The sequence below is a fragment of the Etheostoma cragini genome, chromosome 8 (genome assembly GCF_013103735.1).
Source record: "Etheostoma cragini isolate CJK2018 chromosome 8, CSU_Ecrag_1.0, whole genome shotgun sequence".
NCBI lineage: Eukaryota > Metazoa > Chordata > Actinopteri > Perciformes > Percidae > Etheostoma > Etheostoma cragini.
In genome coordinates, this window is record NC_048414.1 from 17,361,577 (window position 1) to 17,378,510 (window position 16,934).

Sequence of the window (16,934 nt, forward strand, 5' to 3'; positions counted from 1 at the left end):
AATCCAGAAAGTGAGGAGGATAGTGGACATTCACCCAGAGTGTGTGTGTGTGTGTGTGTGTGTGTGTGTGTGTGTGTGTGTGTGTGTGTGTGTGTGTGTGTGTGTGTGTGTGTGTGTGTGTGTGTGTGTGTGTGTGTGTGTGTGTGTGTGTGTGTGTGTGTGTGTGTGTGTGTGTGTGTGTGTGTGAAAGTATTTTTTCTTTGCTTACTAAAAATGTGTACACATTGGCACTTCAATACAATTTTGTACAGTCTTCTTTCCAACTTTGTTATCTCGAGGCAGCATATTTAACCATTTTATCAAGAGACCTTTGAGAAAAATGTAAGTCCCTCCAAACGTGCTTTCATTTTTTGGTATTATATACATTTTCACAACTTTGTGTGGAAAAACAATTCTCAAGTCTTTTTTTTTTTTTCTCATTTCACTGTCTCTTGCGTCGTGACCCAGGCTGAGCACCTCTGTAGGAAGCTCCCTGAGAGGTTTAAACCAGGGAAAAGACATTCCTGGCTGTAGCTCCATCGTCACTGTGTGTGTGCAGCCTCTGCCATGAGCTTGCGAATGTGGTCATGTGGCCCTCTACCCAGCAGGGCTGAGGGGTGTCTGTAGGAGCCCCCTAGACGGTCCCAGAGTGTAAAGTATTGTCCATAGTTGTAGTTGAAGAAGAGATGATGGTCTACGTGGTGAGCAGCACCATTGATCAGACATATCAGGGGGCCGGGAATGCGGTAGTCCCCATCATGTATGGAAATGGTCCAAATGTTGACAAAGACAAATAGTGAGAGGTAGACCACCTGTAATTTACATATCCAAAACATTTTACAGTTAAGGAGAGATAGCATCACATTAATGTCCTCAATGTACCAAATTCAAGTTTAAGTTTTAACAACAACATTGTGAAAAATGTAGTGGAGCTTATGTAGTCCTAATTTACAATACTGTTACTCGTCAGACATTAGAGCAAAATGTTTATTAAAGAGTGACAAGTAGACCAGTAGTACCTTGTGGAGGGGGAAGATGAATGGGTAGATGTGATAGGGTAAGCTCTGCAGGAAGCCGTCAAGAGGGTGGAAGGCATGGCTGGCAAAAGGCGAAGGGATCTTGAATATATGGTGCTGCTTATGTAAGTGCTGAGGGGGAGAAACGTTATAAAAGCTGTTTATATATTAATACCAACAGTCTTCTGATGGAAAACAGTTTTTATTTCAAACAAGTAAGCCATCTAATGATTGAAGTACAGTTACTGATTTCATATATTGAGTTGTAAATCAGTTGCTTGTGTGTCATGTTTGTGTCCACCAGATACATTTTTAATATTCAAGCTAAAGCCAGACCGATATATCGCTGAGCCAATATTATCAGCCAATCTTAGGCATTTTCCAAACTATCAGCATTTATAATAAATGATAAATGAATGTTTAAAAAATTAAATAAAAACGGACGAAACACCCTTCAACCATGTTGTGAGTGTTGGTGTTGCCTAGTTTGTCCACCAGAGGGCGCTCTACAATGTCCCTGTTGGCAACACCTTTTAAGTTTCATATCTTAAGTTTGTAATTTCATACATTTTATTAATTAGAACTTTAATATATATTGCTGTTCCTCTGTTCTGTTGTGATAACACAAACACGTTTAATTTTAAACTGCATTATCATATTATTTTAAGGAGGACTCCTAAAAATAAAAAAATAACTTGAAATAACTGATGTTAGGGAAATCTGTTTGTTTTTTTACGGCCCATATCTTGGACAATAATATTTGTATCGATATCAGCCTAAAAAAATCCTTTATCAGTCAGGCTCTAATTCAATCTCCTTTTTTTTTTTTTGATCTTCACCAATTCCTGAATGAAAAGTCCTTTTTAAAATGTATTTTTATTAGGACAATACAAATTAATCGACATTTCTGTAAATGTGCCATTGTTAGCCAGTTGGCAAATTCTTCAGGGACAACATGCAAACTCCACACAGAAAGGGATCGAACTGTGCCCAGACTGGAGATCTGCAGTGTCTTACTTGCTGTGAGGCAGCAGTGCTAACCACTGAGCCCTGTGCCCTCACAGCTCTTGAGCAGATAAATGCTCCACTTGTTTGACCAGCTAGCTGCTTACTTTGCTTCTGAGCAAGTATTGTAAAGCGGGTTTACCAGAGCTTTTCCCCTGGAAACAGCTGCTGCTGTCATCCGGCTGATGACAGCGGCGAGACTGATCCACAGCAGGAAAGTTGTTGGCCGTAAAACCAAAACAAAGAGCTAATAGTTGCTAACATGCTCTGCAGAGTTATGTAATAACTCTCTGGGTTCATCACTACAAGTTGTCCCTTTCATATTACATTTAGTACATTGTTAATGGAAATAATATTGCTTAGAGCAGGTTTAAACTATAGCCCTAAACAAGATTAAGCTCACCTTGTAAATGCTCTTATGGTGCATGGAACGGTGTATCCAGTAGATAAACATGTCAGTAAAAAACAAGAAACCAGCAATGCTCAGGTACACCCCAGGCCAGCCTGAAACAGAAACAGTCCAGTAGTTAAATAACTTTCGTTTCAAACTTGAGTGGGACCCTGGCCTGGGTTTCAATGTTCCAGGTAACCGTTGTCAAGGGTTGGGTACGCCAATAGGACGCCGGTTTTGACGTAAACAGGAAGAATGAGACCGAATAAGAACAAAAATGTTGGTGCCTCATTTCGTTGCCTGGAATCGTTACACGAGACGCTACGTTACCTTTAACTAGTAGTTGGATTAAACACAATGGTAAAATTGCTGACAACTTACGTTAAGGGGTATAAAGTGTGACTGTAGTTCCCTGTAGAGCAGGGGTGTCAAACGTTTGGCCCGCGGGCCTGAACCGACCCGCCAAGGGGTTCAATCCGGCCCGCAGGATAAATCTGAAAGTGAAAAATTGCAATGAGACATGAACTAGAATTTTTTTTAAATAAACTGATATTCCTAAATTGTCCGCTAGGGGGCGCACTGTTTTAGATACAGAGCAGCTAATAGAAGAAGAAAGACACTAAACAATGCTGAGACAGACACAGCTAATGTTGAGTGACTACTACGATACATCTTCTTACTTTTGTACTAGCCTTCACACCCTCATTAGCCAAAATGTCTTTGTCAAAAAAGAGAGAAGTGGATACTGTGCTGAAACGTTTCTTTGAGCTACTAGAGGAAATTGGACAGTTTATAGAGACAAAAGGAAAGCCAATGATGGAATTACAATCTCTGGAATGGCTGCAGGACCTTGCATTTATGATGGATATTACAGAGTACTTCAATAATTCAAATAAAATTATGAAAAGGTTGTCACAAAGTAATATGACAGCATACGTGCTTTCAAGTTGAAGCTGACTCTGTTGGAGACACAGCTGGCATGTGGTGACCCTCCTCATTTCCCCTGTCTAACAGATATAAGTGCAACTGTCGTTAATGCTGGCATGACATGGTACAAAGAAAAGATTTCAGGATGGCTGTGGGAGTCTGTAAAACGGTTTCAGGTCTTTGATGAACTCAAGACAGATTGTAAAGTTGTTTGCTCACCCTTCACAGTCAAAACTTCCGATGTGCCCGTCTACGTCCAATTAGAAATAATTGATTTGCAATGTGAGACAAATTTGAAGAAGACAGTTTTCTCAGTGGACTGGGACACATTTTATCAGTGTCTCCTGCCAGGGTACCCCAAATTAACAGCCCTAGCTGCAAAAGTGTTGTGCGTGTTGTGCATGTTTGGGACTATCTACCTTTTGGAGGTTTTTCTCTGTAATGAACATCAATAAGACAAAACTGCGCTCAAGGCCCACACACCAACACTTTAATGACTGAAACTGGCTGCTATTCAGGACCTGACCCTGAAGCACTTGTGCAAGCTAAAAGAGGCCTCTACAGTGTTGAGGATTCTAACACCGGGACGTAACAGTCTGCAGGAAGCTGCCATTGTTGGAAAAACAGTACAGACAGTGCGTTCATTTGAAACTCGCCAGCCTTTATATTTATTGTAAAATTTATAAATTAATTGTAGTTATTGTAAAATACCCTTTTCCCATCTGGTTCTTGTTTTTTTCGTTTATCAAGAAATTTACTGATGAAATACGTCATTGTTAGAAGTTATTATCACATTATTAATCAATCATTTAATTTTGACCACGGCCTTAGCAATAAACAACGTTCTTTAATGTCGCCAACTGTCTTTTGTGGTTCTTTTTTATATTTTTTTATTGTATATATTTTGAAGATATTATTTATATTTTTTATTGTATATATTTTGAAGATATTATTTATATTTTGATTCAGGCACCGTTTTTAAAGTATCGTTTTAGCACCGGTACTGGAAGAAAACCCAAACGATACCCAACCCTACTGTTGTCTCACCCAGAGAAGATTCGCTGATGTTGTCATAAAGTTGGCTGTATCCCTTGATCTCCCAGAAGAAAAGGGCGACCGTGGGGAAGCTCATCCAGAAGATGGAGGCTATGGCTAGTTGAATTTCTTTTCTTACCTGGTTCTGTCGAAGGAACAAAGTCACAAAGTTAGGATTCAGGAGAAGTTTGCACTGGTATTGTTATTTACATCTTTTGTTATCTTAAATAAAAATAAAAAAAACAGTCTCAGTCATTTATATTTAGAACCGCCATCATTTCTTTAACCTTTTAAAGTGGTCTACCCAACCTTGATAAACTGTGGATGTGTCATGAGCTTATGGTCAAACACGTAGTAGAAGCTAAGAGCACCAAAGCCCAGGTAAATCAGCAATGCTCCCAGGGTGGTCAGCACCCAAAGGCTGATGATCTGACGCGGAGCCCAGTCCTCGGGCCATGAGGCCGGGTAAACATACGGAGTGCAGATGTAACTGTCAGCGATGTTCAGCACATGATCCATGGCCCAGTCTGTGAAGAGAGTGAAATGTACGGTGTGATCAATCTTGAGTTTAACCTCCATCACACTAATAACCCTTTTAAAGATGAAAGAGAACAAGCCAAATTGCATTGTGAGGGAAAATAACTTGAGAGAATTCTGTCAAAAACTTCCAAAACCTTTGTGCCAAGGTAGTTAGTATCGTGTGTTAGATTTTAACATTCTGTTTCTTTGTTCATACTCCTGTAAATTCCAATCAGAACTGAATGGCTTTGCAATTTAAACACACTGTGGATGCTGTGTCCATGCTTTACAAGCCAGAATAGAATGATTACACATTTACACACAAAAAACATTTTTTTAGGTTATTCTGTTCTAGATGTTTACCATTGACACTAAAATGGCCAAGACAGACAGCTTGCATACAAATACACAATACACATTTTATATTGCATTATATTAGGGAAAAAAACACATCCATAGTTACAAGACAATTGTAAGCATCATACCTGTACAAATGGCTATTGTCCTAATGCAAGCCACTATACCTTTGCCATAAAGCTCAAAATGCTCCAATGTCCCCTTCTTTCTTAAAGGGCCCCTATCATGCTCATTTACAGGTTCATAATTGTACTTTGAGGTTGTGCCAGAATGGGTTTACATGGTTTACTTGCTTCATTTTTGATGTACTGCATATCGCTGCAGATCTTTTCACCCTGTGTGTTATATATATATAGATACAAAATTACCAGGAGATTACAAATCTTCACAAATCTCTTTTTCCAAGTGCCATTAATGCGTTAATAATTATAATCCAATAATCTAATATATAGGATTCTGAAATGGACCATTCTGCATAATGAGAATATGTTGGCCTATGCTTGGAATACAGCAGGACTTACTGTATGTTATGTTCTCTAATGTCTGCTGAACTGACCTGCTTTAGGACCTCACAAGTGTGTGAACTTTCTGACAAAGTGGCGAGTCCTCCTTCCTCCAAACAGCAGGTCCACCAGCGTATGATTCACACAGAAAGCACATAGCAAATTGTTTAGTGGAGAAAGGACCACACCACCTGCTCATGTGAATTTACGGAGCTTTCCCAGAATAACTTATTTTTGTGGAAGCTGGTAAGTAGGCTATAAGGGGATCCAAGGAGACAGGTGGAACAAGATCCCAGCCTGCTCAGCATATATTAAGGAGCTCAGTGACAGCAAGGCTTGATCACATATGTGTTTCTTAAGACTGTTTGAAAGCCCTTCTAGGGACGGGCATTGGAGATTAGCAATAGCCATAAATGTTATGATGCTGTACATGTTTCAGTAAGATCTTAATGTTTAGGAATTTGACTTTGTAACTTAAGAGTTTTTATGGTTCAAGTATTGGAATGTGCTTTAAAATAACAGCATATTTATAGGAAAGTGGAGAAGTCAATTTATGGTCGAACACGTAATTTGCACAGGGATTTTGACCATGATGTCTTCATTTAGCATTTATAAAAAGCTTGTTATTTTTTGTAGTGCATGTGCCCTGTCCCATGCTGGGCTTGATGATCAAATTCCCCCTGAACTGTGCCCTTTACACACACAAACACACACACACACACACACACACACACACACACACACACACACACACACACACACACACACACACACACACACACAGTAACAGCCTTTACTTAAAGTATTTACCACCACACTGTAAAGCTACTCTGTGATAGTCTAAGTCCTGCATTAAAGACCTAAAGTGTTAAAATTGTTGAAGAAAAAAAATTGTCCCCCGACTGTGGTATATAAACAAATGTTTGGCATCTTTGCATTAAGAATGCAGATTAAAAACAGATGCAAATTCATTTCTGTCAATTGACTAATCAATTAATCACCTATGTATTTCATCTGTATTTGTATAAACTGTCAGGTAGTTTCATTTTGAAAAAAAGCCGTTTTATGAACTCTTTGGGTTTTTTTTTATGCTGAAATGTAGTGGAGTAGAAGTAGCCTCTGAAATGCCATAAGAAGAAATGAAATGATGTAAAGTACAAGTAACCTCACATTTTTCATAAGTAAAGTAAATGAGTTAACGTTCCATCACTAACATACATTATATACAGCCCATGCATATGTGCACAGCAGCAGTTTAGGTAAGGTATGAGTTTGTCACTTCATGAGGGTAGAACATCCTATCAGATCTGTTTTGTGGGAGGATCTGTATGTCAACACTTCCGACCTGTCACACATCACACAAACTATCACTGAGCAAGAAATAGAAGAGGACGATATGATCTCTATTTCTACACTTCCACTGAAAATCTGAACAAGATGGTGAATGTTCTCATGCGAAAGCTTCTTGTTCAACTCTATTTCTTATTACTTATACACTTATATTATACACTTATATTACTTGTACTTGTACCACCAACACACGTATCTCCAATGTGTATACTTTTCTAAATTGTCAACAGACGTATACTGTGCTCATCTTTTTGGTTAACGTGCTACTTCAAAGTACACATGTATAAATATTACAACAAAGATTGTATTTTATGCATGCACAGATTGCTTCCATTCATACATTTTTGATTAAATGGTTTTCTGCAGATGTTGCAAGACAAATTAAAAATGTAGATTACCTTTTCAAAATGTGCACCTGAAATACCTGATGAGTACTTCAAGAAGCAAACAGGTTAGATCTCTCAATGTAAAGCCTATAAATGTGCAGAAGTCTCCCTCTAGAGCTCTCTGACACAAAGAGCACCTCTCAGTGCAGTTTGCAGGGATTAATAAACAAAGGACGAATGCCATATTAATACCTTCATGTTTAACTATGTGAGAATTCACTGGATTTATTATAGGCCTACTTACAATACAATATTTATGACATACTCTCCAACATCCTGTTTAAATAATAAATCATAATTACAACTGATATGTCTCTGATAACAATCACACTATCTGTAATTATGTTGGTTCATAAAATCCAATAGCTGATTGTTCAATATCAAATGACAGAAACTGAGTTTAGGCTACACACAGGAAATGTAAACAACAATCGTAACTGTCACATCCATTCTTACTTATTGATCCTTTACACTTTATGGGGGCTATATGTTTCAATATTTGTTGTTTTTCCCCCATAATCATCCTGAAAATTAGATATGATTGTTCATCACACAGCATCACATATTCTTTTATTTCATTTATTAAAGGAATTGAGTGAAATATTCAAACCCAAGGGTACCTTTCGTATGGTTTAATACATAGAGTGGAACATTTGTATGGGTATTATTTATACACTTTCCTGTCTAATTTTATATTTTTGGGACTTTGGGATCCTTAAATTTTGAAGAAAGTTTGGCTACTACACACAACAAAATATGTATGGGCCTGCTCAATGTAGCCTATTAGGTAGATATGGCCTGTAACATTAACAATGTGCAATATATGAAGAACTTAATACAATTTATATTTCTCCTGCAGGAACCACATTTATGATCGTGCCATGTGGACTGTGATTTATGTGGTGGGATTATATGCATTGATATTGTAGTTGTTTTTTAAAATAAATAAATACAAATACACATCAAAGCTGTAAATCTTTTATTTCGTTACCCTCAGTTATTCACATAGGCCACATCACATAACGTCATTATTAAGTGGAAATAGAGGAAAAATATCAGAGCACCCGAGGCCTGTCATACGAAGCAAGATTTGACTTTAAGAAGGGAACTTTAAGGTTCAAACCAGGGTTTCCTGTATCAAGACGGTGGATCACTTGTTACCCGGTTCAGTCGCCGTGGTAACTTATGCTGAACGCCTAACCTGGTCGGGAGCAGGTTATTACATCAGAGATCAACCGGTGTAGGCATCACGGTCCCACCACCTTTCCTATTTGCTTTCACGATCGCTTCCCACTGCCAGCGTTGCAACTCAAATAAAAGGCTGAGCAATATCAGTTTATGGAAAGGTCAAGTGTTATTATAGTCATATAAAGCCTGACTGATGGAGGACTGAGATTGATAAGAGCTGTGATTTACGCATTTTCAGCGTCCTTCCTGTTTTAGGAAGCAGTGACTGTATTGTTTTTTTTAACCTGTAAAACTGTCTGTGTTCTTCGTATTTATGTAGAATTATAGTTTGCTCGTTTTCTGTAAAATACGTGGCTCTGGTAGATGTTTGCGATTGGTCATGTGGTGCAAACACCACCTCTAGTATATGTAAACGCGCGCGTCTCTAGATTGGGAAACCCCGGGTTGACTGAACTAGTTATGCCCACCGTCGTGGCACAGCAGCAGGACCGCGGTTGTCAGGGTGAAGCCAAGTAACCGAAAGAAATCCAGCCTGGCACGTTCATCTTGATTCGTAGTACAATTCTCTGGCCAGTGCCGGGCGCAAAAAAAGGCATGAAAAGGGTGCAATGCTGCCTTCAGGCTCCCACTAAAAGCTCATACATCCGAGTGCTGTGAAGGTAAAAAGTCACCCAACTGTGAAAAGGTGTGCTAGCTAAACGTACCAAGCGGACTTCAGGCGACACTTAGAAGCCATCCGCATATAAGTAACGATAGCCTTTTTTTGCTGAAGTGACTGTGCTTATAATCTCTAGAGGATCTAAAGCAACAGGAAGTAGCCTAACGTTACTATTCCCTTCATTTAGCATGTTCAATATCAGCGTAAAACTGTAAAAATGATTATCTACAGAAACGTCGCTAAACATAGGTTGGCTATGGCCTCTAGAGCGTCGTGAAAAATTAAGTTATGTGCACTCGATTTGGGAATAAGATATTTCCTACAGCACACCGTACGTAAAGGCAGCATGTTACAATAGTCTGTTTACTGCATGGATGTATTGTGGTTTGTTCACAAGCGTTTGGTGAAGTGGCCGCGTGCAGAGCAGCGGGGGGGGGGGGGGGGGGGGGGGGGGGGGGGGGGGGGGGGGGGGGGGGGGGGGGGGGGGGGGGTTGTCATAGAGAGAGTCCTGTCACTCTGACCGGGAGCACCGCCAGAGACCTGGCGGTTTGTGTGTACCGTGTGCACTGCAGGACCCATAACACCAAACAAAACAGAAAATGTGATGGGACGTCCGCAAATGATCAACCCAAGATGTTGAACGTCACCATGACATGACATTTTCATTATCGAGACAAAAATTACCTAACTTTAAGACTTAAGTCTTAACATTAAGACTGAGTCGTATACAGACATAACTTAGCCAACTAACCTAACTTTAAGACTTATGTCTGTTAAACTTAGCCTACTCATAATATTAGAGATCCTACGGATTCCACCGTTGATTAAAACCAATTAAATGTTAAGGGATGTCATTTTTTTTAACAATTGTGTAAAAGTGTAAAGTAGGTTTAGAACTAATTTAAATTAGCCTTATACTAAGACAATCAATGAAGCAGATATTAAATTCTCCTTTGAATAATTAAGCTTGGTTAGGCTCAATGTTAGGCTGTGAAAATGTCTAATTAAAAAATATCCTAAATAAAAGCCTCCAATCACTGCTTCTGCTGTCCTGTCCATATGCAGATAGATAGATAGATAGATAGATAGATAGATAGATAGATAGATAGATAGATAGATAGATAGATAGATGGATGGGCTATAGCTACTGTGGATTGAAACTGTGGCTATATTAATGTACGCCTACGGCTTTAGGAACGAAAGACATGGACGAGTAGGCTAGTGCAAGGAATCACTGAAATAAAATAAATAAATAAACTTTTGTAACACGTGTTGTACGGCTGTAATGATGTTGTTCTCGTTAATTATTCGTGTCGCCGGGGGGGGGGGCTCGGGGTCTTGCCTATTAGTATTCATACAACTTGCCAACTCGTCCTTGCCTGGGAATCTCTGCTCTCGTCCCGCTGGTTAACCGTGTGCACACACCTCTGTCTACATGCCTGCGTGCAGCGTGACAGGCGCTTTTTGCACACGGTCCGCTGTCCCCAGAACGCAATAAAAGCGCCGCCCATTCTGTGGAAGCCACAACACTGACTCAACTGAGATCCGAGACACACAACCTTCACACGAAGACAAGCGAAATCTACTGAAAAATGGATCCTTGCGACTGCGCCAAGAGTAAGTTTGATTTTTTATTTTTTTGGTGGTGACCAGTTACGTTTTATCCTGTGGTGCAGGCTCGTGCATTAGCGGGCAACGTGATGTTAATCTGGCTTGGTTTTTGTTTTCCAGGTGGAACCTGCAACTGCGGAGGCTCCTGCACTTGCACAAACTGCACCTGCACCACCTGCAAAAAGAGTAAGTTCCTTACATCAACTGCACGGCGAGCGTAGTAATTTTATTATTTGATGCAATAAGTCCCCGAATCAATACGGTTTTATCTCTGCAATACTCTGCAAAGAGTGTATAATTTAAAATGTGTCTCGTGTTAATGTTGGGATTTTTCTTTTATTGGACATCATAATTTTAAATGAAATGGTGGCTGCCCGGCCATGTGCCTCTAATTGGCGTAATGAGCTGCAACGTCAAATTGAACTCCCACAGCACCAATTTTTGCGTTTTCCAAAATATGCAGCTACTTGTGTTTCAATTAATGTCATGTCCTGAACTTTAGGGTGGCAGCTGCCTGTACCACCAATAGAATAAACTTAAATGACTTAACCACTGCTTTGTCTAATTGCAGGCTGCTGCCCATGCTGCCCAACCGGCTGCACCAAATGTGCCTCTGGATGTGTTTGCAAAGGGAAAACTTGTGACACCGCCTGCTGCCAGTGAGGGTCCTGTGACATCAGACCTGTTCTGCCCTTACTGTGATTGAGCCGGTGTGCACTGCTTTTGCATTAATTGCAGCTGCAAGTGTTTGCTGAGAAATGATTCATTTTGTACCGTCTTCAATGTTGAAATAAATGTGGTTCCTATGTAAAGTTGCTTGTGTTTATCTTACTGCAAAGCTTGTATAGGGTTTCAAGCCTCAGAGCGCCTATGAGCTGAAGTGTTAAGATTCAGAGGTGGTGCAGTGTAAAGTCATCTGAACAAGGTCACCCCTCACAGAAGAAGGTGGTCACAGAAGGCTGAGGCTAGAGGTTTCTATACAGTGACTCAACAAATCCCAAGGGCGTGCTGGGTGAGACTCTGCCTTAACAGATCTGGGCAGAGAGATGCACAGTCACCATTATAGCAGTGGTTATATTGGGATGACATGAACGGTAACCAAACTGACTACAGTGCTTGTTACCACAAGTAAAACGGTGTTGGGTTTGAACTAACCTTTAGATAACCAAAAACTAACGTCCTGTGTTAATGGGGTACATTCTAGGAGGGCAGTGGTCTTATAGGGGATAATGAGCTACTTGTGGTGATGACAGGGTGGCTGCTTTTTTTTTTTTATAACTATACCAAGGCACATTTCATAAAGTGTCAGTTCATTTTGACAGCCACGTCTATGGTAGGCTTCCAGGTCAAGCCAAAGGCTTGTCCAGAAAAGGCACAAGTAGCCTATGTCACCCAAAATCTGAGTCATTTCCCTTTTAATATGTGGGCGTTTTACAAGCCTGAATAAAAATGTGCTTAACTATCAAACACTTGACTAGAATTGATTTATTTTGGGGGATAAATTGAACCATTTTCACGGAGTGAATGGAAGATGAGTTTATTTCGACGTGGGCCTGTGCGTGACGTAATCACGCGGAACAAAAGGAAAACGATACTTTGGTTTCGGGTAGGAAGCGTAAAAGTCACGGACACAGGAAGTGTTTCGTCTTTCTGTGTTGGTTCCGGAACAACATTTTAAACAGACCTTTCGTAGTCATGGCGTTCAAACAGTAGCATTTAAATAGACGCCAACGTTACTAGTGTTATACTAACTTTAAGTGGCTAAACATGCCGAAGGTCGTGTCTAGAAGTGTTGTGTGCTCGGACACCAGAGACAGAGAGGAGTACGACGACGGAGAAAAGCCTCTTCACGTCTACTACTGCCTGTGCGGTCAGATGGTTTTGGTGTTGGACTGCCAGCTGGAGAAGCTGCCCATGAGGCCCCGGGACCGAGCCAGGGTCATTGATGCGGCCAAACATGCCCACAAGTTCTGCAACGTGGAGCAGGACGAAAACGTGTACCTGAAGAGGGCCGAGGGCATCGAGAGGCAGTACCGCAAAAAATGCGGCAAGTGCGGCCTGCTGCTCTTCTACCAGCACCAGTCGAAGAACAGCCCGGCCACCTTCATCGTGGACGGAGCCGTGGTCAAGTTCGGCCAGGGCTTCGGCAACACCAGCGTCTACAGCCAGAAGCAGCCGGAGGCTCCGAAGAAGGTCCGTGTGATGATGACCAAGCGGACCAAAGACATGGGCAAGTTCAGCTCTGTCACAGTGTCCACCATCGACGAGGAGGAGGAGGAGATCGAGGCCAGGGAGGTGGCGGACTCGTACGCCCAGAACGCCAAAGTCATTGAGAAGCAGCTGGAGAGGAAGGGAATGAGCAAGAGGAGGCTGCAGGAGCTGGCCGAGCTAGAGGCCAAGAAGGCAAAGATGAAGGGCACGCTTATTGATAATCAGTTCAAGTAGAGGAGACTCAATTAGGAAGACACACTGGGATTCAAAGGGCCCCTCTGGAGATCCTCTTCCACAGCGGACCCAGTTACTCTAGATCCTGTACTGGCGAGTAGTTCGTCAGCCTGTAGTGGACAATATTTGGACATATCGGTAATACAGGACTGATTTGTCTAAGTTGCATAATAAGATGTTGATCTTGTGGTGAGGTTGTGTACCTTTCTACGCCTGTTTTAAAATGTTATGTACAAAACAATTAAAAGACCAATTAACATGTTTTTTGATAAAGATTTCATTTTTGGGGCGTTTTTTTGGCCTTTATTTCTATAGGACAGCTTAGACTTGAAGGGGGGGTTACAGGTCGGAGTCGAACCTGCGGCCGCTGCGAGGAGAAGCAAACCTCTATGTATGGGCGCCACCGGGTGAGCTACTCAGGTGCGTTGTTTAGTATTTTTAAACATGTGTTCTTCGTGGAATATTCCCCGTGATGTCTGTAAATCCTACCAAAGTTTTCAGTTAGTAGAAATCCTTAAATCAGAATTTAGTCGCTGATCTGAAATACTGGGGAATAGTGGGTGGAGGTTTTTGAAAAACGTGTGATGGTGCAGACTTCTTAATGTCTGATATGACTCTCCGTATGATAGAATAATCAATACGACACAATGCTAAATGGAATTTGTTTGTATACTTAATACAATAAAATTATCGATCCTTTAAATTTATCAAGACAAATTGCCAAATGTTCTAAATTGAACATCTTTAGGTTTTGGATCATTGGTAGGACAAACCAAGTTACAAACCAGGTTATTACAAGAAATTAGCTTAGGATCTTGTGATGAACATGTTTTATGGTTTATGTTACAGACTAAATGATTAGTAGAAATAGTAATCTCTAGAATTATTAAATGTTGAAAATCTTTAGTCACCACCTTATAAACTCATTTGAAATGGCCGTGTAGGCCTTAATTCACAGACGACATTTTGGCATGCCACAGTAGGCAATGCACAAGTGTAAATAAAAGAATTAATCATGGCTGGATTCCATTTAGCTGCTTCAGTTTTAGAGAGGTATTGTGCATGTTAGCTCACTGTTCTGGAGGTACACCTGAATAGACTTAGCCTTAGACTTAGCTTTATTATTAATCCCTTTGGGATGACTCCTGCAAGGAAATTAAAGTTATACAGCATGAGAAGGGGAAAAGAAGAATACAATACAAAAAACCCACAATGATAATAATAGCATATTAATGTTTTATTATAAACCAAAAAAAATTATTTTCAGAAGTGAAACCAAACTACAATTAGGGGGTAATATAATACCTCAAACAATTAACAATTCTTTAAAAAATGTGTTATATACAGCATTTATCAGCTAAATTACAGACAGGCTATTGATGTTTTCTGTGTCGGAGATTTGTGATCCGGTCAGTGTGCCATGGTTACCTGGCCGGTCAGAACCTTGATGTTGGTAAAAAAAAAAAAAAACACAGGACAAATTGGAAGAGCAATGTGTGTTAGAGTGGATCACACCTTGGCCACAGCGGATTAAAGGTAGGGCTGCAGATGTGGGCTTTTCTTTCTCTTGGCACAAAAACAGAACTTTGTTTGAAATGTTTAATGGTTATTGTTGGAAGAATTACAGTATCAAGAACAGACAGAGACTGCAGAAGTTTTATCAAAGTTAATTTTTACACAAGGAGGCAGTTTCTGCACTACAGAATAGTACAGAAAACGCCTAATCGGAAACAAAGTGGATTTAGATACAAAGTCATAACATAGTTGATGTCTGTTTATCTCCTTCGGTCTGGGAGTCTCCTCGGTCTGCTCGGCCCCAGAAACATCCTGCGCTTTTCACAAGGACAGACAATGTCTCTGTGGTTGTCTTGTATAGAGTGATCAGTATATTATGGCATTCTTTTGCAAACAGTTCTAATAAAATCAGAGAAAAAGTATATATCATAATTTACAGTTATGTTTAAATGCAACTACAAATTGTAATAGTTACAGTAATTTTACTGTCCATTGCAGAGAAACATGAGGTGATGGCCCAATAATGTCTAAAATATTAAAATTAATTTAGCATAGATATACAGTATATGTTCAATCCTATAAATATGTACAGTTTTAAAGGCCAAAGGGCCCTAAGAGAAAAGTTAGAATATAATAAGATTGCTTACTTTCATTTAAATGTCCCATGGCCAGTGAGTCATCATGTATCATACCAATGGTCTTAAATGGAATGAAGCAGTTAGTGGTTATAAATCCCACCTGGGATTTTCCTTCTGGGACAACTTAAAATGTCTGCTGTTGTAATATGTTTTTATTACCTGTAAAGTCAGACGTTTTATTTTAATTTGGCAGGCATGCAGATTGTCACATTTTGTCCTTTTTGAGCAAATACATTCGTACATTGGCTGCTTCTATTTGATTGCTTTCTGTGTTGTATAACAGAGACAACAGTTGTATTATATAATGAAGTAGCTCTGAGGGTTTGTCCCCACATGACTAGATCTGTCCTAAGTACTAAACAACAGCCTCTAGCCTAGAAGCAGCCATTCATCAACCAGCTGGGCCTTTGAGATTCATGTCATCAGGCAGCAGGACGGGCTGGAGTATGACCAGCCCGTCCTGTCCATGTGGGGACCCACCAGACAGCTGCTCACCTGCAGCCTAATCTAGAGACTTTTCTCCAAGAGTGATGCAATGACTGTAACTTTAGAGTGGAAAGCAGCATTAACTGTTTTTGATGAAGAGCAAAACCTCTAAGCATGAATAGACGAGTCATTGTGAAATGCAACACCAAATTAAAGTAAACTTGTAGAGGTAGTTCAGTGACATCTGAACATGACATCTTTCAAATGAGATCCACATAAATATGAGAAACATAACAATCTAGTCACTCATCAAAGAAATTGTCTGTCCAGAATCAACATGCAGAATATATCTACTTTCAAATGCAAATGTTTTAGATGGCTAGACTTTACCTTTTTAAGTAAAAATTGTATCTGTTTATTTTTTTTATAATTGGCCCCTTCCTTACTTCTTACTACGCCCTTACTTGGAACACACACACACACACACACACACAATACCAGCATCTCTGTCACTGCTGGTAAAAGACGTGAGATTTCCTTGTAAAAACAAATTGTGATTATCTTAACCTGGCAATGATCGGGTGTCTTTCCTTCAGCCCAATGAATCTTGTGCTGTCATAGAGGACTGAGAAATGACGTATACGAGCACTGAGTATAATAAATGAGTCATGTGCTTAGTCTGTAACTAGAATAATTTAATTTGCAATTAGGGGTGAATCATATACCGACTTAATATTGTTATTGCAATATTATACCGAAAGTGTCACAATATTTTTTTTATTTGGTGGCAGTTAATACGCCAAACAAGTGTTTTTGCCAGTGGCACAAAGTACAACAAGAACTTGAAGAGACATATCTAATTCACCAATGTTATAAGTATTATTTGGCCAAAGACATGATGCCCATCCACAGTGGATAAAAAAGGTTTCAAGAATCTTCTGAATAACAAGACAAACAGTATACCAAATCCCACAGGCCTACCCCC

The 16,934-nt window shown here is 40.0% G+C and overlaps 3 protein-coding genes across 3 annotated transcripts; 2 read left to right on the forward strand and 1 right to left on the reverse strand.

Moving 5' to 3' along the window:
- Nucleotides 1-196: 196 nt before the first annotated feature.
- LOC117948451 (lathosterol oxidase-like) lies at nucleotides 197-5,946 on the reverse strand. Its single transcript, XM_034878080.1, has 6 exons — nucleotides 5,786-5,946; nucleotides 4,663-4,880; nucleotides 4,366-4,498; nucleotides 2,404-2,504; nucleotides 999-1,127; nucleotides 197-791 (listed from the first exon to the last, which is right to left on the reverse strand). Exons 2-6 carry the CDS (start codon nucleotides 4,870-4,872, stop codon nucleotides 522-524), a joined length of 843 nt encoding a protein of 280 aa, XP_034733971.1. The 5' UTR covers nucleotides 4,873-4,880; nucleotides 5,786-5,946; the 3' UTR covers nucleotides 197-521.
- A 4,730-nt stretch (nucleotides 5,947-10,676) lies between these two features.
- mt2 (metallothionein 2) lies at nucleotides 10,677-11,732 on the forward strand. The gene is made up of 3 exons (XM_034878097.1): nucleotides 10,677-10,931; nucleotides 11,046-11,111; nucleotides 11,497-11,732. The coding sequence occupies exons 1-3, from the start codon at nucleotides 10,907-10,909 to the stop codon at nucleotides 11,586-11,588; spliced, it is 183 nt and encodes a 60-aa protein (XP_034733988.1). The 5' UTR covers nucleotides 10,677-10,906; the 3' UTR covers nucleotides 11,589-11,732.
- An 803-nt stretch (nucleotides 11,733-12,535) lies between these two features.
- Nucleotides 12,536-13,580, forward strand: c8hxorf56 (chromosome 8 CXorf56 homolog). The gene has a single exon (XM_034878083.1). It carries the CDS (start codon nucleotides 12,693-12,695, stop codon nucleotides 13,368-13,370), a length of 678 nt encoding a protein of 225 aa, XP_034733974.1. The 5' UTR covers nucleotides 12,536-12,692; the 3' UTR covers nucleotides 13,371-13,580.
- The last annotated feature ends 3,354 nt before the right edge of the window (nucleotides 13,581-16,934 follow it).